This window comes from Pseudophryne corroboree, chromosome 10 (assembly GCF_028390025.1).
Source record: "Pseudophryne corroboree isolate aPseCor3 chromosome 10, aPseCor3.hap2, whole genome shotgun sequence".
NCBI classification, from domain to species: Eukaryota; Metazoa; Chordata; class Amphibia; order Anura; family Myobatrachidae; genus Pseudophryne; species Pseudophryne corroboree.
In genome coordinates, this window is record NC_086453.1 from 312,153,728 (window position 1) to 312,178,610 (window position 24,883).

General features: G+C 46.5%; 1 protein-coding gene across 1 annotated transcript in view; it reads right to left on the minus strand.

Annotated features, from left to right (window-relative positions):
- Positions 1–906: 906 nt before the first annotated feature.
- The window catches only part of VPS11 (VPS11 core subunit of CORVET and HOPS complexes), a 49,688-nt gene continuing 25,711 nt past the window's right edge, over positions 907–24,883 (minus strand). Inside the window, exons 12-16 of the mRNA XM_063943470.1 lie at positions 18,790–18,929; positions 18,477–18,679; positions 8,292–8,463; positions 4,339–4,561; positions 907–2,895 (exon numbers count right to left, since the gene is read on the minus strand). Of these exons, the coding sequence (XP_063799540.1) occupies positions 2,731–2,895; positions 4,339–4,561; positions 8,292–8,463; positions 18,477–18,679; positions 18,790–18,929 (903 nt within the window). The 3' untranslated portion in view covers positions 907–2,730. The remainder of the gene's footprint in view (positions 2,896–4,338; positions 4,562–8,291; positions 8,464–18,476; positions 18,680–18,789; positions 18,930–24,883) is intronic.

The following is a 24,883-nucleotide window of genomic DNA, read 5'->3' on the forward strand; positions in this document are numbered from 1 at the left end:
TGCCGCCCAGCACCTGCACACTACACTGTACACTGCTGCCCAGCACCTGCACACTACACTGTACACTGCTGCCCAGCACCTGCACACTACACAGTACACTGCTGCCCAGCACCTGCACACTACACTGTACACTGCTGCCCAGTACCTGCACACTACACTGTACACTGCTGCCCAGCACCTGCACACTACACTGCTGCCCAGCACCTGCACACTACACTGTACACTGCTGCCCAGCACCTGCACACTACACTGTACACTGCTGCCCAGCACCTGCACATCACACTGTACACTGCTGCCCAGCACCTGCACACTACACTGCTGCCCAGCACCTGCACAATACACTGTACACTGCTGCCCAGCACCTGCACACTACACTGTACACTGCTGCCCAGCACCTGCACATCACACTGTACACACTTAAGTTTTAAGTTCCTCTCTGAAATCAGTAATATGTGCATAACCCCCATCTTCCATAGCTTACATGGCATGGGGACAGGTAGTGATAACATCCAGGACAAGTAAGGCAGTATTAATTTATACTTGCCAACATTCTGCTGCTTGAAGAGATGGCACCATTGCTACTTACACCAAATATGGGCCAGATGGAGTTTCCCAGGATAGGATTTGGCCCCATTTGTCCTCTCCTTTCTCTTTGTTGCTGTGACTCCTTTCTAATTTCTCTTTGCATCTACGGGATTGTGGAAACCTCATGGCTTGTGTCCCCCAGGTAAGGTGATGCTGACTCGTTATTCTGTAAGAAGTATTTGTCTGGAATACTCTTCTGTTATACATCCATCAAATGACAAATCTGGTGACCCTGTAACCGGGGTGTGTTCCGACTGCCAGCATTTCATTCCCAATCCCTGTAACCCCATCACTGATAAGTAACATCTGAAGAAGCAGAAGTGGTAGTATTTACAGAGTCTTTATTCTGCATTAGAACATGGAACGTTTTTTCTGGTTGTGTACAATATCCCTGTATGTTTTGTTGGAAAACATATTTAAATTAAAATACAGGGGGAGATTTATCAAACCATGGAGAGAGAAAAAGTACTAACCAATCAGCTACAACTTATTTTACAGGCTAGATTTGAAAAATTACAAAATCTGATTTGTTAGTACTTGGGGCACGATTCAGACCTGATCGCTGCTGTGCGTTTTTGCAGCAGTCTGTGATCAGATAACGGCCACCCATAGACAGTGACAGTGTGAGAATGCATGTGTACGGCGTGCAAAAATTCCGCCAGACAGCGGACATCTGCAAATCTGTTCACAACTGACTCACCATCAAATGACTTTTTCAGTCTGTACGCAGCCCAGGACTTATTCCTACAGTGCGATACAAACGGGCTGATCGGGTCCGGAGCTAACGTCACACACCCACCCTGAAAACGCTTGTGCACACCTGCGTTTTTCCTGGCACTCCCAGAAAACAGCCAGTTACCACCCACAAACGCCTGCTTCCTGTCAGTCACCTTGCGAACACCCGTGCGATCTGAATTTTCGCACCATCCTGTCGCTGTCTGGCGACACGCCTGCGCATTGTGGTGCATACGCAGTCATTCGATAAACGGCTGCTGTACGATTTCGCACAACAGCGATCAGGCCTGAATTGTGCCCTTTATCTCTACGTTTTGATAAACCTCCCCCATAATCACATTTGCCATGATAGCCTACAGCCAGCCGTTCCTGATTTCCGATATGTCATGCCTGGGCAGCTTGCAGTGCCCGACCTCTTAGCGGCACCCCCACTGGTCTTATGCTCCTCCCACCGTACAAGGTTCCTTCTCTGTGCAGTATATCATGTAATAAAGACTATCCAAAATATATTAATATAATTATATCTGGCACTCAATTGAAGTTTAATATCTTTACTGTACAGTAAAAGAAACAGTCAGCAATTCAGTTCACAAAAAAGAACGGACTGGATTGAACGTATGAATCCCACTGTAAATAGTAATGAACACAAAGACCAGAAGTAGATCTTTTACTGACCAGAGAACAGCTGTGCAATGCAGGGCCGGATCTAGGGGGGGGGGGGGGCGAAGGGGGCGACCGCCCCCCCCCCCCCTAACACAGTCATAGCCACGCCCACTTTTGAGCAGAAGAGAGCTCTCCCAGGAGAGCCTGAGGCAGAACGATGTGCTGCAACGTATACCACAGCAGCTCAGAGGAGCCAGGAGAGCAAAAGGTTACAGAGCATTTGCCCCTCACTTGCTGGTGTGTGGGTACTAGGGCTAATAAATACAATTACCCCATAGCACAGTCACATGTACATAGAACAATCATAAAGCTCTATCTCAGTCTCACTCAAAAAGTTCAGTCAGAATTGAGAGAGGAGTAGTTAGGATTGCAGATGGGAGGAGTTGGGACTGTAGAGGGAGGAGTCAAGATTAAACCGTAAACCGCCCCCCCTAAAGAAAAGTCTAGATCCGTCCCTGGTGCAATGTAATGCCAAACCTTAGTCTAACACTTCTGTATGTACATGTTACGCCGACAGAGCAATGGCCACCCCGTTCTCACATGCAGTATTGGGAAATCTCTTCCTTCTAATGAGGATTGTAGATCAGACTGATTAACAACAGTAACCAGTTTCTTGTGACTGAAATAGGAGAGACACCTTTATCCCACAGTTTGCATCATGAAATAAAATCTGATCACTGGACTTTTCCCTGTGATTCTTATTCCATTATCCAATTATTGACTTCCTTGGTGAGCGTTGTGTCTGGATTAAACATTTCTCCTAGTGTTGATCAGGAGCTCTCGCTGTAATCCGGTATCTTTCGCCGTCCCCATTCTTCCAGTGGGGGCATCCGTTATCAGTGTCAGTTTGTTGAAGACACCTCGGCCAAAGTACTCTGCGACCACGCTGAACCCATCATTTGAGCATTTTATCTAGAGAAAAGGGGAAAAAAATAAAAAAGACAATAGTGGAACTATATCTTAAATTACAACGATCCAAGGCCTAGTGTAAGGAGGGGGTTACCATGTCAACTTGTTTCATGTAGACAATAATAGTTTAACTTCATTTAAACCTCCAAAACCAGCAGATTAGTGATTGATGTACCCGTGGGGACAGATGGATAACCTGGCAGACAAAGGAGAAACTCGTTCCCCTTCGAAATGAGTACAATGTGAAATTCCCTTGAGTGAAGCCAATCTGTAATGAGAGTAAGAAGTACTATGGCAAAAACACCTGCTGCCTGGGGTTGTACAGAAGCCCGTGGAAGATCATATACTGGAAAGTCAACTTTGACTTCTTGTAATTGACAATCCACCTGCGGGATGGGCCAGATAGGGATTTGGCACTGATCGTAAAATGGAGTAAGGAGACTCGTAGAACTCAAGATGATTCTCAGGCCGGTAGGCTGCTCAAATGGCAGCAGAACGAGCCTGTCCATCATCAGAGTGGCAATGAGGACAGGTAGCTCCTTTTATAGGATAAGCCAGCCCAAGTCCACCCTGGGATTAGTACCCCTTTATGGATATGACTACTCCGCTACCCCAGGAGGCTCCAGCATCAGGAGAGGGGGTCCAATAATGGCGTTAGCGCTTATGGCATCTCCAGCCGCATCTCTTGGCCTGGTGGACACTCTGTAGAAAACCCACAAGCATTATACAGAAATAAAACTCATGCTGCATCAGCAACAAAGCAGAAGAACCCTCACACTCCAAGACAATAAAACTGGGTCCCTGAGGGCACAGGGTATAGAGATGCCACACAAACGTCCACACTCCTGAAGGCATAATATAACCTCAATGTCCCTGAAAGGGATCGTAAAGAAATGAAACAGAGCGACACTGATGGGGAAAGATAAAATCACAACATGACACAGGGTGTGGACAATGGCAGAATATTATTATTATAAAGCAGAAGCATACACCTTGCAGCACTGTACACTGGGGATTATGTGATACATACTGGCAATAAACTTTGAAATATTTTTTCCCAAACAGATATTTTTGGTCCTCATTAATGTACTTTGTAAGCCACGCCCCTTAAGATGACATCATCCCGATACAGAGACACACTTGTGAATGAATACTATCTGTAGGTAACAAGTCCCAGTATCATTTTCCACTCTACGAATAAGCTCTAGGTCCCTTGTATTCCTGTGGTTGCACTTCGAGTTGCACCAAAAGTAGCGCATTACGCTACAGTTTTAGGCTTTTGCTTTCTGGTGTATACTGGTAATAAAATGTTTAACACTGGCTGGAGTCTGGCAGGAGGTTACCGTTATAAGGAATACTTTCTGGCAATTGCTCACCGTGCTGAAGTGTAATAGCTATCTACTGTATGGAATGACCAATCATAAAACTGGGTGGTGTTATACTGACCTGGTGCTGGAATTGGTCATACAGATCCTTCTTTTCCTCCTGTGCCCTGATCATATCAAGCACCTGGCGGTTCTCAGGCAGGCAGGTGGGGCAGTCAGAGTCGCTCTCTGCGTAACTCTCAAAGCAGTGCTGGTGGAAGGAGTGGCCACACAGGAAGTGCACCGAGGGCAGCTCCAGGGAACTGCTGCAGATACTGCATTTAGTCTTCTGGAAGATTTTGGGGCTTAAGGGATGGGATGGGGAGGAAAGCAGCGATCAATAACATGTATGAACATACCAGTCTTGCAGTTATGTTTTTTTTCCCCTGTATAAAACTTCCATTTATTCAGATGTGGGACTCTTATCTAGATTATGGACAGCTTGGAAGAAGGAACTCCCAGAAAACATCTATTTCATTCTCTGCTTCCATGAAGCCAAAAGGAAGATGGCATAGACACAAAGGGTCACACAACAGGCAGGATCATCATCTAGACACGAGTTTACCACCGCTTGGCCAAATAAAGGCATCCGCAATAACTACATGCAGTATAATTACTGTATGGTACAGATTACAGCTATGTACAAGCACAGTAACATAGCACTCACGGCCAGACACACAGAAAAGGTATACAAAGCCTTCATACCTGTAGTAGACAGCGGGAGAAATGAATGCTATAGGTCTTCTCCTCAACATCCTATACCAGGAGACTGTTCCACTGTACATCTGAGGCTACAGTCTCCACTACAGCGTTCAGTACGGCTATACCAGTGTAAGGTATATAATCCACTGACATAAAACCTGGGCTGAATGCCAAGCACAAGCTCTATGGTAAAGGCTCTGCTACTAGGAGCACTGCATAGCGTATCCGACAACGAGACGGTTAGACCTTTACTTATACTCAGAACCAAGTATGACCTTTAACAAGAATAGTGTGGAGAAACTCATTTCCTCGGCGGGATGTATTGAAGTCAGAGTTTGGCAGCAGTGTGGGACGTCGGCCGAACTCAGACATTTGAGTGATCACGTACAAGGCCGCCCAACTCCGACTTCATTACATCCCGGCCCCTACGTGAATCCGTTCCACACATTATTACCGGTGGCTTCCTACTAGTCAACAGGGTCAGATATGCCTGTGGCAAATGTATTCAGCTAGTTACCAATAGTATGCTGGGAGCTGTATGCCCCAACAGGACAACGTTCCCTATGCCAGGGGTATAATGCCATTACTGAATAAGGTATGTACATTAGTAATTTAGGTAAATAGGTTGCACGGGATCCGGCATTAAGAGACCCGAGACTGGAGAGTTAATTATATTGATATGCAGTGGCGTAACTACTGCCCCCGCAGTCCTCGCGGTGGCTTGGGGGCGAGGGCGCCACTGATTTAGCACAGATTGACATGCTCGTCCGCATGTCAATCTGCTCCTACTAACCCTCCCTGCTGTGTTGGAGGGACACGGAGGGCACAGCGCGCGCCTCTCCTGTGTCCCTCCTGCATCATCTCCGGCGGCCGCAGGTCTAATAAACGAAGTGCCGTTCGTGAGCTCTGATTGGCTCACGAACCGGCACTTCCTCTATTAGACCCGCGGCCGCCGGAGATGATGCAGGAGGGACACAGGAGAGGCGCGCGCTGTGCCCTCCGTGTCCCTCCAACACAAACCAGCGGGGGAGCGGCGGCGGCGGGGGAGGGGCACGCACTGAGGGGGCATATATGGCACTGGGGGGCAATATCTGGCACTGGGGGCATATGTGGCACTGGGGGGGGGGGGAATCTGGCACTGGGGGCATATGTGGCACTGGGGGGGGGGGGGAGGAAATCTGGCACTGGGGGCATATGTGGCACTGGGGGGAATATCTGGCAATGGGGGCATATGTGGCACTGGGGGGAATATCTGGCAATGGGGGCATATGTGGCACTGGGGGGGGGGATCTGGCACTGGGAGCATATCTGGCACTGGGGGGGGGGATATCTGGCACTGGGGGCATATGTTGCACTGGGGGGGGGGGGGATCTGGCACTGGGGGCATATGTGGCACTGGGGGGGAATATCTGGCACTGGGGGCATATGTGGCACTGTGGGGGAATATCTGGCACTGGGGGCATATGTGGCACTGAGGAGGAATATCTGGCAATGGGGGGCATATGTGGCACTGGGGGGGTATATGTGTACCTGGCACACAGGGGGGGGGGGGGCTATATTGTGCACTGGTGTCATGTGAGTACCTGGCACCGTGGGGTAATATCTGGCACTGGGGACATATGTGGCACTGGGAGCACAGCCCTAGCAACAAGCACTACCCCCTAGCAACGAGCATGACACCCAGTGCATGAAACCCTTGGCAACGAGCATGACACCCAGTGCATGAAACACCTGGCAACGAGCATGACACCCAGTGCATGATACCCCCTGGCAACGAGCATGACATCCTGAGCATGAAAACCCCTGGCACCGTGCATGGAACCAAGAGCATGAAACCCCTGGCAACGAGCATGACACTCAGTGCATGAAACCCCTGGCAACGAGCATGACACCCAGTGCATGAAATCCCTGGCAACGAGCAGGTAATTTAAAAGTAATTAGAAGCCTTACTGTAGGACTTAATGTGTAATGGGCATTACGGTGTGTGGCATAATGTATCACGGACATTGCGGTGTGTGTCATAATGTGTCACAGGCATTACGGTGTGTGGCATACTATATCACGGGCATTGTGGTATGTGGTATAATGTCTCAGGGTCATTGCAGTGTGGCATAATATATAACGGGCATTGCAGTGTGTGGCATAATGTATCACGGACATTGCGGAGTGTGTCATAATGTATCAGGCATTACGGTGTGTTGTATACTATATCACGGGCATTGTTGTATAATGTATCAGGGGCATTGCAGTGTGTAGCATAATGTATAACGGGCATTGCGATTCCTGTCATAATGTGTCAGGCATTACGGTGTGTTGTATACTATATCACGGGCATTGTGGTATGTGGTATAATGTATCAGGGGCATTGCAGTGTGTAGCATAATGTATAACGGGCATTGCGATTCCTGTCATAATGTGTTGGGGGCATTACGGTGTGTGGCATAATGTGTCGGGGGCATTATGGTGTGTGCATATTGTGTCATGTGCATTATTGTGTGTGGCATAATGTCTAAGGGCCATTGCAGTATGTGGCATAATGTATACTGGGCATTATTACAAGGAGGAAAAATGACAAATAATGTAAGGGGCATGAATCAGGATTATTTTTCTTCCCTGTGGTGGCCAACGTCTGGGCGTGCAGGTTGGGGTATAACGTAGTCTTTTCCTGCAATGCCACGCCCCTTTATGTGAAGCCACGCCCATCCCAACGAAGCCACACACCCTATTTTGCGGCGCGCGCACATTTTTACCTTTAATGGTGCCAATTATGGGGGATGGGGGGGGGGGACGGGCGCCGAACAAATTTTTGGCTTGGGGGAGAAAAATTTCTAGTTACGCCACTGTTGATATGCATGATGTCTGCAATGTTACAGGACTCCTGCACCATACCTGTACTAAGGGACAGATTCAAGAAGCATATCTAGAGGCATGAGCAGCAATAAGCAAATGTAATAACGGGAAATGCACACAGCGGAACCTAGCGGCTCCCCGATTCTGCCTACAGATCTCATACGGATGCTACACTTCCTTAGGCCAGAATTATTATTATTATTATAGTTTATTTATAAGGCCCCACAAATATCCACAGTGCCATAAGATGGGGGTGGAGCACATATAAATGTAGAGGGGACAGGGAAAAGAAAGGAAGCATAGCAGCGTAGTACAGCATCAAAGCTGGAGACATAAAAGCATAGCACAGTGCCTAAGCTATAATATACAGGGTGTATAATAGGTAATGTGGAGAATATGCAGGTAGGGGAGGGGGAATGTGAGGACTCCTAGGTGGATGATAAGGTAAGACACAAACATACCAATAACGTTCACCTCTCTCACCTGTTGCGCAGCTCATGGATCTCCCGCCGGATGCGGGCCGTATCCTCCCTGTACTGATTAACTGTCTTCTCATCTTCCTCCGTCTGCTGGCTCAGCTTCTGCATTTTGTTGATCAGGTAGTCTCTGATCACCGAGAGCGTGGCTGTGGAGTTATGAGCCAGGGTCTGCACCACTGTAACATGATAACGTCAGTCACATCCTTTATCTGAACCAGCAGGCTTTTCTTTAGTAACTGGCTGATGGGCAATTGTTGCTTGTTATGGGTAGGAAATGACCCAAAATTATAGAGAGCGCCACAGATGAAAGTCATGGCAAGACTGAATATTTCATTTTAACCCTGTATGTCATACATTAGATCGATGAAAGGTCATCTTAAGTCTTGGGACTGAATAGTAAGAGAAGGTGAAGAGAAGGAAGACAGAGCTTTACACATTTACACGGTGTTAAAGGATTTTAGCAAAATGTGGCCTAAAGCATGAAACACCTTTTTGTATTTGGACGATTTTGACCACTATTACTAAATGGAGTGCTTTATTATTCTAACTCCTTCTATGACTTTCATCCAAGTACTTATGTCATCACAGTTGTCAGAGTTAGTTATTGTTGTTAGGGAAGGTGACAGAGCTGCTCTCTGGAGACAACTGGATATAATTCAGAGGGTGCTGCACACATTGTCACATTCAAGGGCAATAAATGGGAATGGGTCATTAGGTCAACTAGTATTAGGTAGACAGCGTCAATAGGTTGACATGTAAAAGGTAACCACTTGAAAAGGTCGACAGATACAAAAGGTTGACATGGAAATGGTTTACACAAAATGTTGACACCATTTTTTTTGGGTGTCATTTTGAACATTAACCCACATGGAACCCCAATTAGTGTACGGCTTCGCCCAAAGTGCTGCGCTCGGCACAGGTTACTATTCCCAATCGTAGTCCACATGGATGGTAAAGTATGAAAAAGTTGAACAAACAAACAAAAACCTTGTGACGACCATGTGTGTGTCGATCATTTCAACCTGTCAACCTTTTGTACCTTTCAACCTAAGCACTGTCAACCTTTTGTACCTGTTGACCACATGGGGTCAACCTATTGATTATCGACCTATCAACTGGTTACCCAATAAACTAGAATCAGAAATAATCAACTCTGCCTGACAATACAAAACACTGTACATGGCTGAAGAGCACAGAAAAAGCTAAAAAGCAAAATGAGCGCAATTTATGAAGGTGCAATTCAAAAGAATATACAAGAGACGATGAGGGCAAAACACAGCTAGATACGGGAAGTATCTTAGTATCCTTGAGGTAAGGCATTAATGCACTGGCTAATTAAAAAAATGTATTCCTGGGTTGAATACTGGGTCAGGCGCAGTGTGAATGGGTTGCCGGTTCAATGCGATCCGGTACCCATTCATAGTATAGGGAGAGGCGACGCGGAGATGAACTCATCTCCCAGCGCCGCTTGCACCGCCCCCCCCCCCACCACAATGGCAACCAACCCGGCATTTTGCCGGGTCGGGAAGCCAGAAGATAGTCTACAATGCTGGATCCCTCCTGGGAAGGACCCATTTCCAATTCCCTAGTGGGATCCGGCATTGGAGATGTGAGAGGGGTATATGGGAGGGTTATACCACAACACAGCCCGACAGAGAAGGAGATGTATCTCAGTGTTATCTCCTCTAAAACAGGATTTTTTGTACTTACTGGTAAATCCAATTATCTGGATCAATGTGGGGGACACTGCAGTATTTAGGGTGTTAAGGGCAAGGTTGTAGGTATAAGCGTTAATTGTATGTCTCCTCCCCTCTACAGCCTCAACCAATCAGAGCTCAATTTACAGACTTACAAAGCCCATAGGATAACACCAAACTAAGCAAGAAAATGAGAACACTACTCCAAAAAATTGGTGGGAACCTAGTGCCTCCCAAATAGCTGGAGAATGTATTTAATGGCATCAAAACCCTCTATTATCTTTCATTCACCTTAGGAGGACACACTTAGCCATGGGAACATTTAGAAGCTGCCCCAAGGAAAGAGGAGGCTCAGAAACTGCTGCATGCAAAACTTACTGTCCCAAAAGTGGCTTCATTAGAATGGCTGGTGCAGGGGTTAACATTATAGCCTTACAGCGCTGAGGTCATGAGGTTAATTTCTAGTCATGGCTCATCTGTGTGGAGTAGGTATGTACTCATGATTGTGTACGTTTCCTCCAGGTGCACCAGTTTCCAATATGGAATGTAAGCTCCATTGGTGCAGGGACGTATGTGAATGTTTGTTAAAAATATTCCATGTAAAAGCGCTGTGGAATATGTATGCGCTACATAAATAACAGTGAGCCAGTAGAATTTGAAAAAGGAATCAATGGAAGACCAGGATTCTCTTCACCACACAGCTCAGGAGACGCTCACCGAACTGGTAGAGTGGGCTTAAATGGTTTCTAGTTTCCTCTAGACATATTTCATCCATAATCCAACTATACACCTTCCTTTTCGATACAAGCCAACCTCTCTTTTGTGTGTCTTCAAGAATAAGAAGGTTTTCTGTCCTAGGCAAGGAAGTCAATCTACTTACATAAATGCGCTTACCAAATCCAGGAAATAGAAACATTTGTCCCAGAGAAAGGAGTATAATGTCTTGATTCAGATGGAATTTAGACACATTCTTGGGTTGGAACGAAATGCTAGGAGTAGATAGACAACTTACCACTGATGAACTGAAAACAAAATGGATTCAAATGGCTCAAACGACTAGATCTGTAACACCAAAAGGAACAAGTTGAAGTCCCACGGAACAGCTTTCAGAATGACTTTTCTCTCAAACCAACTGATGTAGGTTTCCCCACCCTATGGCAAGTTTTTGAGCAGACTGGCTAAATGGCCCTTATCATGGTCTTAATGACCTTCTCAAACAGCCCCCTTAGCTCGTAGAATTACAGTCTCAACAGACATGCCATTAAAGCCAGACAAGGTAAACCCTGATATCAAAATGGAATATAATTTAGAAGGTCTTCTATCAGAGGCAGCCTCCAACAAGTTTCTACTGTCATGCCCAGAATATTGGCATCTCATAAACTTCCTGGCCTGTCCAGTACTACCAGAATTACTGGAACACCCTTTCAATTGCCTTCAAAAGTCCCTGAGGAAGCATGGGGATCAAAGAAAAAAAAAAATACACTAGCCAGCAGTTCCATGGGACTGTGAGGACATCAAGTGGGAATGTCTTGTTCTTGCACTACCAAAATACCTTGTGGTTCAGCCGATGAGCCATAATGTCACCCTCTGGCTGACCCCACCTTTCAACTTTCTGGTTGGAGGGACTACTCACCAGGATAAATGGCATGCCAGACAAAGATCAGCCTCCCCAAATCATCCACCCACAGGATGAATACAGCAGAAATTGCCAGGACAGAACATTCAGCTCAGTGAACTATCTTGACCGCTTCCTTCACTACTAAATGGTTCCTGGTCCCCTCCTTGGTCAGTTATGTATGCCACAGACATGGCACTGTCCAACTGATTACAAATGGGTCAGCCTAAAGAGGAACTGAACTTGAGCAGGGCATTTAGCCCTGTTCTGAGCGTGAGAAAGTGTATAGGTAGCTTTTCCTCATCTATGGACCAAAGGCCCTGCAGGCAAAGGTTCAGGGACCACTGATAACAATTTCCCGCAGACCAGTATCTGTGGTCACAATGGTGCAATTCCAGAAGGACAACAGAAATCCTTGCTGAGATTTTATCTCCACAGCCACTACAGAAGGGACTGCAAAGGTTAGGCCATGACGACATGGCTAATACTTTGATTTGGAAGGTCCAAGAGTGGACACAGGCATATTATACCACTTTGACACAAGTTACTATTCGACCCATTAGCTTCATGCAATAGAACACCGATACCCATCTGCAACATATCAGAAATTTCACCTGTTTCTGAACGGCCAGAAACACTGCTTTGGCAAAAGACGGACATCAGGTGTCCAAGAGGAGACAGGCAAATAATGCACTATGCTGGGCCAATGCTTGAGCTGTACATAGGTCAGGAGACGAAAGGTACAGTTTGCTTGTATCAGAAGATATCACGGAGAACAGAAACTTTTCTTGCTGGCATGGATGGTTGACATAGTAAAGATCCCACCCAGAATCTGTCCACTTGCTTGTAAAAAAAATAAAAAAAAAATAAATAAAAGGTTAACTCCCAAACACTAGAGAAGTCATCCTCCCATCCTGTGAGCTCCTTACAAACTGGGTCCTCTAGACTTCACTCTCTCCTCTTAGGATGGTTCAGAATTGGAGCTCCCAATAAAGTGGACCCTATCAGATCCCATACACTAAGTAGCTTTCCAGTGAGTAAGACTCCCTGACAAAATCCTTTTCCAAAGAACAGACCTGGAGAGAATCCCGGACTATTGATAGTTTTTCAGGAACCCACTAAGAGAAAAGTTCCTGAGGGGGTGGAGCTACTGCTGGATTTACAATGGGAAAGAGAATTTGGTTATTTAACTCCAAGGCGCCGTGACAATCTCATAATTTCTGTGACGGAGTGCAACATCTTAACTAAGGCTAACTCCACCAAGACTAACAAGTGGTCCTACGTCTCATAAGCCACACATCACATCCATGAGGTAATTTAGAAAGGCATTTGGAACATGTGAAATACATCAGTTACCCGTATATAAGTAATATATGTCTGTGCTGTAGGTGGAAGTTTTAATAATAGCGGCTCTGAACAAGATTATTTGTATAGTGCTAAAGATAACAGAGCGCTTGTTTATGTGAACGCACACCTATTGAAAAAAAATAAATTGGTTAAATAGTTTTTGTTTACGGTTCTTTTGAGTGACAAGTTTTGAGAGTCCACATATGAACCGCTCATATACTCAGCCGGGAACCGCTTACCATACAGATACAGAGATAGGGAGAGTTAGCGGCGGTGAGTACTGTTTGCGCTCCCCATCAACGGCATTACATTGGAACCCTTCAGGTTACGAGCTGTGGACTCTCAAAACTTGTCACTCAAAAGAGCTGTAAACAAAAAAAAAAGGAGGATTTTGGTACTTACCGATAAATCCCTTTTTGGAAGCCATAGGGGACACTGGCACAACTTCAAGACCGTGGGGTGATGATGGCGGTTTACAGGGAGCTGGCACTTGAAATAATCCCAGAAGTGAAACCGGCTCCGGCTCCTCCCCCTCTATCCCTCATCATCCCTCAGTTATGAATTAGCTGAGAGGAGACGGGAACAAGAGAACAGAACTATACGAGGGAAGCGAGCACATAACAATCAAACAGAACAGAACAACAATGAAGGCAACAGAACAGCGACGGGCGGGCGGCCAGTGTCCCCTATAGCTTCCGAAAAATGGATTTATCCTTTTTCTGTCAGACACTAGGGGACACTGGCACAACTTCAAGACCATGGGAACGTCCCAAAGTTACCATCAACGTTAATATCTGCTTCTTCCTCAAAACAGGGTGACTGCAGATAATCCAGCACCAGATTCAAGTCCCAAGGAGCTGTAGAGGGAACAAAACGGGAGTTGTACCCGAAAGACCCATTGTAGGAAAGTTTGCACATCCGGTAGGAGTGCCAGGCGTCTCTGTAAGAAAAGCGATAAGGCAGATACCTGGACTTTCAGGGATCCTAGACGAAGTCCGGAATCTAAACCTGCCTGAAGAAAGAGCAAGAACCATAAGAGACGAAAGTAATCTGTTTGAAACCCTTTTCGGTCACACCAAGAGATATAAGAACACCAGATGCGATGGTAATGGGCTGCAGTTTTCATGCACGCAACACCGTGGAGATCACACATTCCGGAATCCATTTGCATTTTAGAATGTCTGCCTCAAGAGCCATCCCATTAAACGTAGTTGTGGTAAACCTGGATACACGAAGGGCCCTTGTTGGAGTAGATCCGTTCGCAAAGGTAGAGGCCAAGGATTGTCCGCTAGCAGAAGGCGCAGGTCTGAAAACCAAGCTCTCCAAGGCAAATCTGGTGCTACCAAGATCACCGTGATTGACTCCCGTTTGATTCTCTTGAGAATCGAGACAATAGAGGAAACGGCAGAAACACGTATACTAGGTTGTACGGCCAAATCACGGCAAGAGTGTCTACAGCTTCCGCCTGAGGATCCCGTGTTCTGGAGATGTATCGAGGAAGCTGACTGAGACAGGATGCCATGAGATCCACCTCTGGACACCTCCAGCACTGTGTCAGGTCGTCGAACACCTCTGGGTGAAGTGCCCATTCTCCCGGATGTAGATCCTGGCGGCTGAGGTAGTCTACTTACAAATTGTCTACTCCTGGAACGAATACTGCTGAGAGGACTACAGCATTGCGTTAGGCCCACTGGAGAATGCGTGTCACCTCTCGCATCACTTTGCAAATGCAAACTCCTCCCTGCTTGTTTTTGTACGCTACAGCAGTCACGTTGTCCAATTGAACCTTTACCGCCTTGGATCGAAGAACTTGGGTAGCTTTTACCAGTACATTGTAGATCGCTCTCAGTTCCAACACACTTATTGGCAACAGTGATTCCTGTGGAGACCAATGGCCTTGAAGATGGAAGTGTAACACAACCGCGCCCCATCCCCTGATGGTGGCATCCGTCGTTAGGAGTGTCCTGTTCCATACACCGAACCGCCTGCCCGCAGTGAGCTTGTGCAGTTGGAGCCACCAAAGAAGTGAAAGTCGCGTCTCTGGAGTCAGTCGAACTAACTGTTGAAGGTGTAGTTGTGACCCCGACCATTGATGTAACAGATCCAGCTGGAAAGGATGTGAATGAAAATGGCCGAACTCCAGAGTTTCAAAAGCTGCTACCATTTCCCCAAGCAAACGAATGCATAAATGGACTGATACCAGCCTTGGCTTGAGGACAGCTTGGACCAGTTTCTGTATACCCAGAGCTTTGTTTTGAGGCAGAAAAAAAACTTTATGGACGTTGGTGTCCAGGATCACACCGAGAAACTGGATACACTGTGACAGCTGAAGGTTGGATTTCTGATAATTGATTATCCATCAGTGTTCCACTATCACATTGTATGTTAATAGAGCATGCTCCTGTAGAATGAGATCTGATGGAGCTTTGAGGAGGAGGTCATCTAGGTATGGTATTATTGTGACTTTCAATGATCTGAGGTGAGCAATCAACACAAACATGACCTTGGTAAACCACCTGAGGGCTGTGGACAGACCGATTGGTAAGGCTCTGAACTGAAAATGATCCCGTTGAATCGCGAACCTGAGAAAACGCTTGGTGTGGTTCCCATATCGGAATGTGGAGATATGCATCCTTAATGTCCAGAGATATCATAAATTCCTTGGGTTCCAGGCTCGAGATCACCGAGTTGAGTGACTCCATCTTGAACCGGTAATAAGACAGAAACTGATTTAACGATTTCAGATTCAGAATTGATCATACAGTACAGTCTGGTTTTGGTAGTACGAAAAGATTGGAATAGTAACCCTTCTTTCATTGAAGCAGTGGTACTGGCATTAACACAGCCAATTCTACCAAGGACGGTATTGCACCTTGAAGGGCCAAACGTTTTCTTTGGCGGCAAAAATTAGAAATCTAACTTGTACCCTTGGGAGATGATATTGCAAATCCACGCATTGTCCGATATCTTGAACCAGGCATCCTGAAAGTTTTGAAGCCGTGCTCCCGCCGTACTTGGGCCACAGTGGGAGAGGAGACCGTCATGCCACTGTCTTTCCTGCAGGCTTTGGGTTTTGACGATGAGCAGCAACTGTTGCTTGCCGCGACCTCTAACTCGCAAGGGTGTAGCTCTTTCGCGTACTCTCAAAGGCTGAGTGGACCGAAAGGAAATTCCAGTATAAGAGCGCTTAGGTGGTGGCGGAAGGGTTGTTAAAAAGGTAGATTTACAACTCGTAGCCTGAGAAATTAATAAGTCTAGTTCATTTCCAAAAAGAATATCACCTGTAAACGGAAGTGCTTCCGCCGCTCTTTTTGACTCCGTGTCAACTTGCCATGACCGAAACCAAAGAACTCTTCTGGCTGCAATAGTTGCTGCTGAGATTCTCGAGTTAACTTGTCAGATATCTCTAGCCGCTTCTCCTAGGTATATAGCAGATTCCTTAATATGCTCCGCTAAGATCAATACTTCTTCTAACGGAACTCCCTCTTGTAAGTCCTTTATCAATTTAGTGGCCCAATGCTACACTGCCTTGTTCACCCAGGAACTCACCAAGGTTGGTCTAAGTGAGACACCTGCAGCCAAATAGATTGACTTCAACATGGTGTTCAGCTTCCGGTCAGACGGGTCTTTCAACTAAGTTGCTCCCAGAACAGGTAATGCAGTCTTTTTGGACAACCTGGATAGAGAGAAGTCCACTTGAGGTAACATTTCCCATTTATCCATCATAGCTGATGGAAATGGATAAATACTTTGAAAAGTTTTAGGCATCTTAAACCGCTTGTCCGTGTGTTTCCAAGCCTCTGTCAGCTGATCATCCAGTTTCTTGGAAAAAGTATAAGTGACCGATGAACGCTGCTTTCTATCAAATAAAGCAGTATATGGTGAATCCGGTGTCATAGTCTCGGAAGTGTTCAAAACTTATCTTATAGCTAAAATAAGAGGTTCAACCCCTTGAGAAAAAAGCCTGTGGAACTTCTTCGTCTGGGTCAGTAATTTCACCCAAGTCACGATCATCCTCTTCAGCTTCGTCCTGAGAGAGAAGACCTGCCACCCAGGGTGGTTCTGTAGCAATAGAAAGTACATCATTTTGAGGAATCTCCTTAACAGTCTTACGTAAAGAAGACACCTCATTATGTAATTGAGAGATGGTTCCTGTGAGCGCTACCGCCCAGGGGATCAAGTTAGCGTCTTGGGACGGATTAACTAACGTAACCTCTGAAGCACATCATGCTTCACACAGGGAGGAATCGTCTGTGTGAACTTTTTTTTCCTCACACTTAGCACAGATAAATAGTTTTTGTGATGCCTTATTAGCTTGTCCCTTGTCTGCCATTGTGACGGACAGAGTGGAGACACATACAATTCACACCAGCACTCTCAATAATACAGATAGAGGGATATAGGGAGGTATAATATTTGTACTACTCCCCCATTCTAACTCCCTCTGCCACCAGCCTGTATTTTATGTGCAGGCTTTCAGGTTTCTGGCAGTCTGATGGAATGTGCACCTGTCTCTGCTGACCATACGGATTCCTGAGGAGAGAAGAAACATTGTTGCTATTCATGAGCTGCCTGGCTGAGGAAGGTGCCATTTTCTGTGATTGCCCGTTTAAAAACTTGCCAACTCCGTCCCCTATGCACAGGCACCTATCTCAACCAGGTCCCTAAGCGCCATTTTGAGTGGGTGCCTTACACAATTAAAATCAGCTTTTGGCTGCACCCAAGTTACGCCGCTGCGCTGAATGCGGGCACCGCACAGTGCATCACACAAGGAGGCTCACTCACCCAACCGGAGCCTCAGGATGCGGCTGTCTTGGGAGGAACAGTGCCTCTCAGGTTAAGCGCCGTCCTCCTTGTGCAGCTTGACGCTGCTAGTGTGTATCCCGGACCCCACTCCTCTCATATAAGTGGCGAAGGGTTCCTGAGGCTGAGGGAACTAAGTCCCATGAATAAAAAAGCTAATTAAAATAAATGAAAGTAAATATAGACTGAGCTGGAGCTCAGTCAGCAGAGACCGGCTCTCTCGGCACAAATTCAAAACTGAGGGATGATGGGGGAGGAGCCTGTTTCCCTTCTTGGATTATAGTCCCAGCTCCCTGTAAGCCACCGTCATCACCCCACGGTCTTGAAATTGTGCCCTAGTGGCTGACAGAAAAGACTACTTAACCAATTTTTTTTTCCCCAACAGGTGTGCGTTCACATATAAACAAGCGCTCTGTTATCTATAGCACATCAGTTATCCCCAAGCAAACACCTAAAACCCCCTACCGGAGAAGCAATGAAGCAAAGAAAGATATCCATTCCTATGAGGCATGACGTTTTACAAGTAATGGACATTCCTACAACAATGCCCTCTACACGGCAAGGTTAGCAGTGTCCCCCAAACTGAATTAAAGAGAAAACGACATTGTCAGGTCAAGTTTACAGTTACTTCTTCATAACTAGCCTCAAGCATGGATGCTTCTCAGTATACCAGCAATTACATGATTACAAACATATCCATGAGTGAAAAGCAGTGTGAGGGACGCACCCAACAGTGGAGGCATAAGGTTTTTGCTCTCAATATGCCTCAGTACTGTGGCAATGTGTTCTTTGCAGTCTTCCTCCTTGCGAGCAAAATAACTAAGTGCTTGCTCCCACAGGCAGCTCTCTTGCTCCCCATACTGCTTGCAGGCCTCGATCACCTCCTGGTACTGATCGTTCTGCATGTGGTAATGCATGATCTGCTGGAAACTAACAGAAATGGGAAACAATAGACAGTCAAAGACACCCATATACTACATGCCCCTGCAGATATAATCAGGAACAGAAGTCCATGCCAAGTCATTACCCCGTACACTCACAGTTTGCCTTGCTCATACAGATACAGCACTCCTTTCTGAAAGTTGTGCATCTGGCACAGGACCAGCGCTTTGTCAAACACGTTCTTGAAGCGACCGCTCTTCAGCAGAGTCATGGCGTCATTCTGGAGCTGCTGCTTTGCCTGATAAAAAGTAGAGAGAGGATTTTGGTACTTACCGATAAATCCATTTCTCTGAATCCTCTATGGGACACTGGAGTCTTATACAGTAGGGGTGTGAAGCTTGCAACCGGAGGAGTGGCACAATCTAAAATTAGCATTGTCTGCACAGCCGGCTCCTCCCCCTTCACATCCCTCAGTTTGGAAAATTTGACTGAGAGAATAGGACATGATACTAGAGCACCTGGCGAGGAACCGAACCGTACAACATATCAAACAGCGGCCAAGAACTCTTAACCGAATAAGTAACGCTGTTTGTACGAACTGTTTAACACAAGAACTTTGAACACAGCAGGTTGACAGCACCGAGGCGGGCGTCCAGTGTACCCTAGAGGATTCAGAGAAATTGATTTATCGGTAAGTACCAAAATCCTCTTTTCTCTTTCATCCACTAGGGGACACTGGAGTCTTATACAGTAGGGGACGTCCCAAAGTTATCCCCCAGGGAGGGAGTGCTGTCAGTGGCCTGCAAAACTAAACGTCCAAACTTCGAGTCTCCGGACGCAAAGTTACCAAACTTGTAAAAGTTCGCGAACGTGTGGACTGAGGACCACATCGCCGCTCTGCAAAGTTGAGTAAAGGAAGCACCTCTGGCAGCCGCCCATGAGGCACGCACTGAGCTGGTGGTATGAGCACCCGTCTGAACCGGAACCTGTTTTCCACAGGAAATATAAGCTTGCCGAATGGCCAGTCCAATCCAGCTAGACCAAGACTGCTTAGATGTTGGCCCACCCTTCTTTGGCCCATCATAAAGAACAAACAAATGGTCCGACTTTCTGAAGGACGTAACTTGTACGTATATCCGCAAAGCTCGGACAACATCCAAGGACACGTCCCCATCTGCGAGTCCCTGGAAAAATGGTATCACCAGTGGCCGGTTTATGTGAAACCCCGAAATAACCTTAGGAAAGAAATCTGCTCTTGTACGAAGTTCTGCCCTATCCACATGAAAAATTAAAAAGGGACTCTTACACGATATGCTCCCAACTCAGAAACCCTCCTGGCCGAAGCCAAGACAAGTAATAACGCAACCCTCTAAGAGAAATATCTCAGGTCTGTTCTTGCTAACGGCTCAAAAGTTGGTGATCTCAAAAAAGTCCAACACCAAAGTTAAGTCCCACGCGCAGTGGGAGAATGAAAAAGGGAGTTGTATCCTCAGAACCCCCTGGAAAATGGTTGGAACCCCTTGCAAGGATGCTAACCGCTGTTGAAATAGGATGGAGAGCCCCGAAATTTGAAACTTCAGGGAGCCCAGTCGCAGTCCTCCATCTAGACCGTCCTGAAGGAAAAGTAGAAGTCTGGATAAGTGGAGGTTCGACGAATTCCACCCACGTTCCTTACACCAGACTATGTACTTCTTCCAAATCCTGTAGTAGTGCATGGCTGTGACCGGCTTCCTAGCGGCAATTATCATAGGAAAGGCCGTTCTTGGTATTCCTCTGTTTCTTAAGATTCGAGTTTCAGTAGCCACGTCATTAAACGCAGCCTGTTGAAGTCTGGAGGTAGGAAAGGTCCCTGAGACAGCAGGTCCTCCCTCTGAGGTAACCGCCCAGTATCCTCCGCTAGTAACCCCCGCATGTCTGAGTACCAACTCCTGCGGGGCCAATCTGGTGGGAATAGAATTGCCCACACTCAATCTCGTTTCACCCTTTTCAGAACCCTGGGTATGAGAGGGGAAGGTGGAAAAATGTAAACCCTTCCGTAACACCAAGGAAGTTTCAATGCGTCCACTCCTTCTGCTGCTGGATCGCTTGTCCTGGACACATATCCGGGCAGCTGATGGTTTTGCCGAGACGCCATTAGGTCCACTTGAGGTAGACCCCATATCCTTACCACCCTGTCGAAAATTCGTGGATGTAGGCACCACTCTACCGGATGCATGTCCTGGCAACTGAGATAATCTGCTTTCCAGTGCTCCACCCTGGAATGAACACTGCCGAGAGGATGACGTTTCGCGTTTCTGCCCACAACAGGATCTTTGTGGCCTCGTTTAACGCCCTCCTGCTCTTTGTTCCACCTTGACGGTTTATGTAAGCCGACGTCGTGACCTTGTCTTTACGTGTTGACCCATGACTAGGTTTCCGGCTAAGGGAAGCGCATTGTAAACTGCTCTCAGTCTGAAAATATTTATGGGTAGAACGCTCTCTTGTGGCGTCCAACTGCCCTGAAACTGATGTTCCACTAGAATGGCACCCCAAACTCTGAGACTGGCATCCGTTGTAAGGGTCTTCCAATTCTAAATACCGAATCTCCTGTCTGCTCCGAGATTTCTTGTGCAATGACCACCAAATTAGCGAGGTACGGACCTGTACCTGACTGCCCGAGTCTGATTTAGAGGCCCGTGCGAATCTGTTCCCTGAGCAATGAGGCCTTGGAAAGGTCTGGAGTCAAGACGGCCGTACTGTAGGGTCTCGAAAGATGCCACCATCTTCCCGAGAAGCTGTACTCATAGATGTAAGGACCCCGTTTGGTTTCTTAATACCTGATCCACCAGCTTCCTTATGCCCTGGATGTTGTTCTTTGGTACAGACCTCCTCAATTGTAAGGAGTTCAATATGAGACCTAGAAACTGAATCCTCTGCGTCGGTAGCAGGTTGGATTTCCTGAAGGCGACAATCCAGCCAAGTTGATTAAGAAGTTGATGAGCCATCTGAGCATCTTAGATCAGCTGTTCCTGCAAAGGGGCCATGATCAGCAGATCTCCAGGTAAGGTACTATCGTAGTACCAAACGCTCTTAAACCTGCGACCCTTATTTACCTTGAACTGGTAGTGATTTATTTTCTTTTTTTTTTCCGTGCAAAACGCAAGTAGGCTTGGTGAGGGGTCCAAATTGGAACCTGAAGGTATGCATCCTTCATGTCCATAGACACCCTGAACTCTTCCTTGCTATAACCGACTGGATTGATTTCATTTTGAATCTGGAAACCGTTAAAAACTGGAATAAAACTGTTAAATTGAGGATTGGTCTGACCGACCCGTCCTGCCTTAGGTCGGGCAAACGATTTGAAGAAAACCTTGTTTGTCCTCGAGAATCCGGGACTGGCAGAATTACCTTTGTGTGGTAATTCCCGAATTACCTGTGTAATGCCTTCTCCTTCTGAGGGCACCGAGGCAACCTTGTAGTAAAGAACTGACTGTGATGGCGATTGACAAGTTATCTAACCACCTTTGCATCCACCAGGAGAACCCCAGGTGAGCTGGGAGACCGTCATGCCCCGGTTCTATCAGCCAGCTTGAGGTCTTGCATTTTGGTTTCTGGGAACGATCTCTACCTCTGATTCCACGAGATTGTCCTAGTGTGACTCGAAAGGACTCTAAATGAATTACCACTCGACCTGAGTAACCAATTCTAACCTATGGAGAGGTACTCGTCTGTTTTGTATGTGAAATCCCTCGTCAAACTACGGGCCAACTAACCTTTCTCCCCCAAAGAGAAAAGCCTCTACAACTTTCTTGGAGTCAGAGTCCATCTGTCATTCTCTGAGTCACATAATCCGTCTAACCGATATGGCAGATACCGATGTGTGACGCTATTTTGCTAGCTACCTTTGAAGCCTGGCGCATATATGTAGCCGACTCTCGGATATGCTCCGCTAGGTGAGCAATGTCCTTTTGGCTATTCTCCTTTCAATAGCCTGTACAATATATCCAGTCTATGCTACTATGTCCTTGTTTACCCAAGTACTGATATTGTAGGCCTGTGATGCACCTGCTGTCCCAAATAGTTTCAAGTAATTTACCTTCCATTTGTATAGGTAAAATAGCTTACGACAGGTCTAGATAGTGTAGAACCTGCACTCTACCAACTGAACTAACCAGTCTGCCCTGGAACGTGAAAGCATTTATCGGGCTGCTTCCATGCTACACCCATCTGATTTTAATTCGATAAATCAAACCTCTCTGGTTCCTTAACTTCTTTCTCTTTGAAGTTTAGGACTTCAATTACCAAAACCTTCCCACTCCTCCTGTAGGATGTGGAGGGGTCTCATAACCGCCTTACGGACATTTTTCTTAAACTGCCTGTGTAGGTGGGGTTAATTTGATCTTTTTGAAACTTCCTCCATTTTCTTGGAAAAAGATCCCACAGCTCATTTTGAATGCTGTTTGTGGGATTCCGCCATCTGAAAATATCCTGGCATGTTCCCATAAACCAGATGGAGTACAGCTCTCGAGTTGAGCGTCTTTGTCATTTACAATCTGGATCGCACACCCCAGAGCTTTTAACGTTCATATTACATTTTGTGCAAACGTAATCTGTTCTAGTGTTCTAGGCTGGTGCTTTAAACTGAAACAGCGCACACACACATACCGAACACTCACCGGTACTTTCACCCTTTAAATTAGGAAGAGAAAGACCGTATGGATGGTGGAAGCAAAGGTAAACCTTACCTGGCTGGGTTATCTAAATATATATATTGCTAAAAACAAAAAAATTTACAAAAAATATATGATTACACCAGCTTTCTTACAACCCTCGCACACCCAACTGTGATTCAGCTTTGATGATCGGGGTTGATGTTCAGTCGCTTCCTTTTATTTTCTCAGGATCTTTTAAATAGAAGTCCTTGAAAATATAAAAGCATAAAATGCCTGATTAAAATACTGGAGGATCCTTTGCAGCAGAGACAACTATTCACCAGAAGAGGGAGCAATTACCCTACCATCACTTTTAACTGGCTAGATTTCTTATCAGTAGAGGGAGCAAGTCATCTATTTTAAATAAGATCCCTCCCTCTGTTTTGACTGGTTACATTTTTTATCATGTCCCCACAAAGAGGGGCGTGATCTGTTATCTAGGTTTGGCGCCTTTTATTTCTATAAAAATGTCAGCCATTGAAAAACGTAAGAAACATCATTTAACCTCCACCAGCGCTCTGTGGCCGCTGGAGCCCCCTTACTGTCCCCTGCTTGTTTGCTAAACTGCTCCACGTCTGTAAACGTTGGAGCGCCCGTCGTTGCGGCTCTGCCCTGACCTTGCAGCGCGTCCCACAGTGAGACGCCTCTACTGAGAGTCACCCTCCGCCGCATATGTAACACTCTCCCCCGGCCTTGGTGAGCGCGGAGTTACATGCTTTACTTTACTGGGAGGCTGGAAGTCTCCTGCGCCGCTGTGCTAAGCGCACTGTGTATCTCTCGCCGCGTGTGCCATCGGTGGACGGGGCGAGTATTGGAGGGCTGCGGCTGCTTTGATTATCCCGCGCTGCTGCTGAGCGCACTGTGTATGAGCTGGAGGAGGGAGGGGGGCAAACAGGGGACACGCTGGTCTGAACGCTGCTGCCGCGTCTTTGCATAAGCTGGGAGCCGGGAGGAATAATCCCTTTTTCTGAAAGGGAGGACAGCAGTGTTAGGGAGGAGAGGGACACGGCAGCAGTTGGTTACTCTCTGCCATTGGGAGAAATGTGCAGCCTGCAGGTACTGTTAAACTAGGGCCCCTTTTGTACAACCAGTACTCACTCTGCCTGCTCTGGATCTCCTGTAAAGAGATGCAGATCCCCTTTATTAGGGACCATTGTCTCTCTATTCATAAGACTTTTGTCCCCCTTTTCATTAGGTTGACTCAGTCTCATTTTTGATATGGAGCAGGAGCTCCTTTCTGTGCTTGTACCTCCTAGGCACAATTTTTCAAACTGAGGGATAAGGGATGTGAAGGGGGAGGAGCCGGCTGTGCAGACAATGCTAATTGTAGATTGTGCCACACCTCCGGTTGCAAGCTTCACACCCCTACTGTATAAGACTCCAGTGTCCCCTAGTGGATGAAAGAGAAAACATTTCAAGCTACAGAAATGTAAATCTGGCATCTAAATAGACGATAGAGTGGTAAGCCCCCAATACAAACCTTCCTGCTCCAACAGGCAAGTGTACAATAAACCGCATACACTTTCATTGGGGCCCATTCCGAGTTGATCGCTCGCTACCA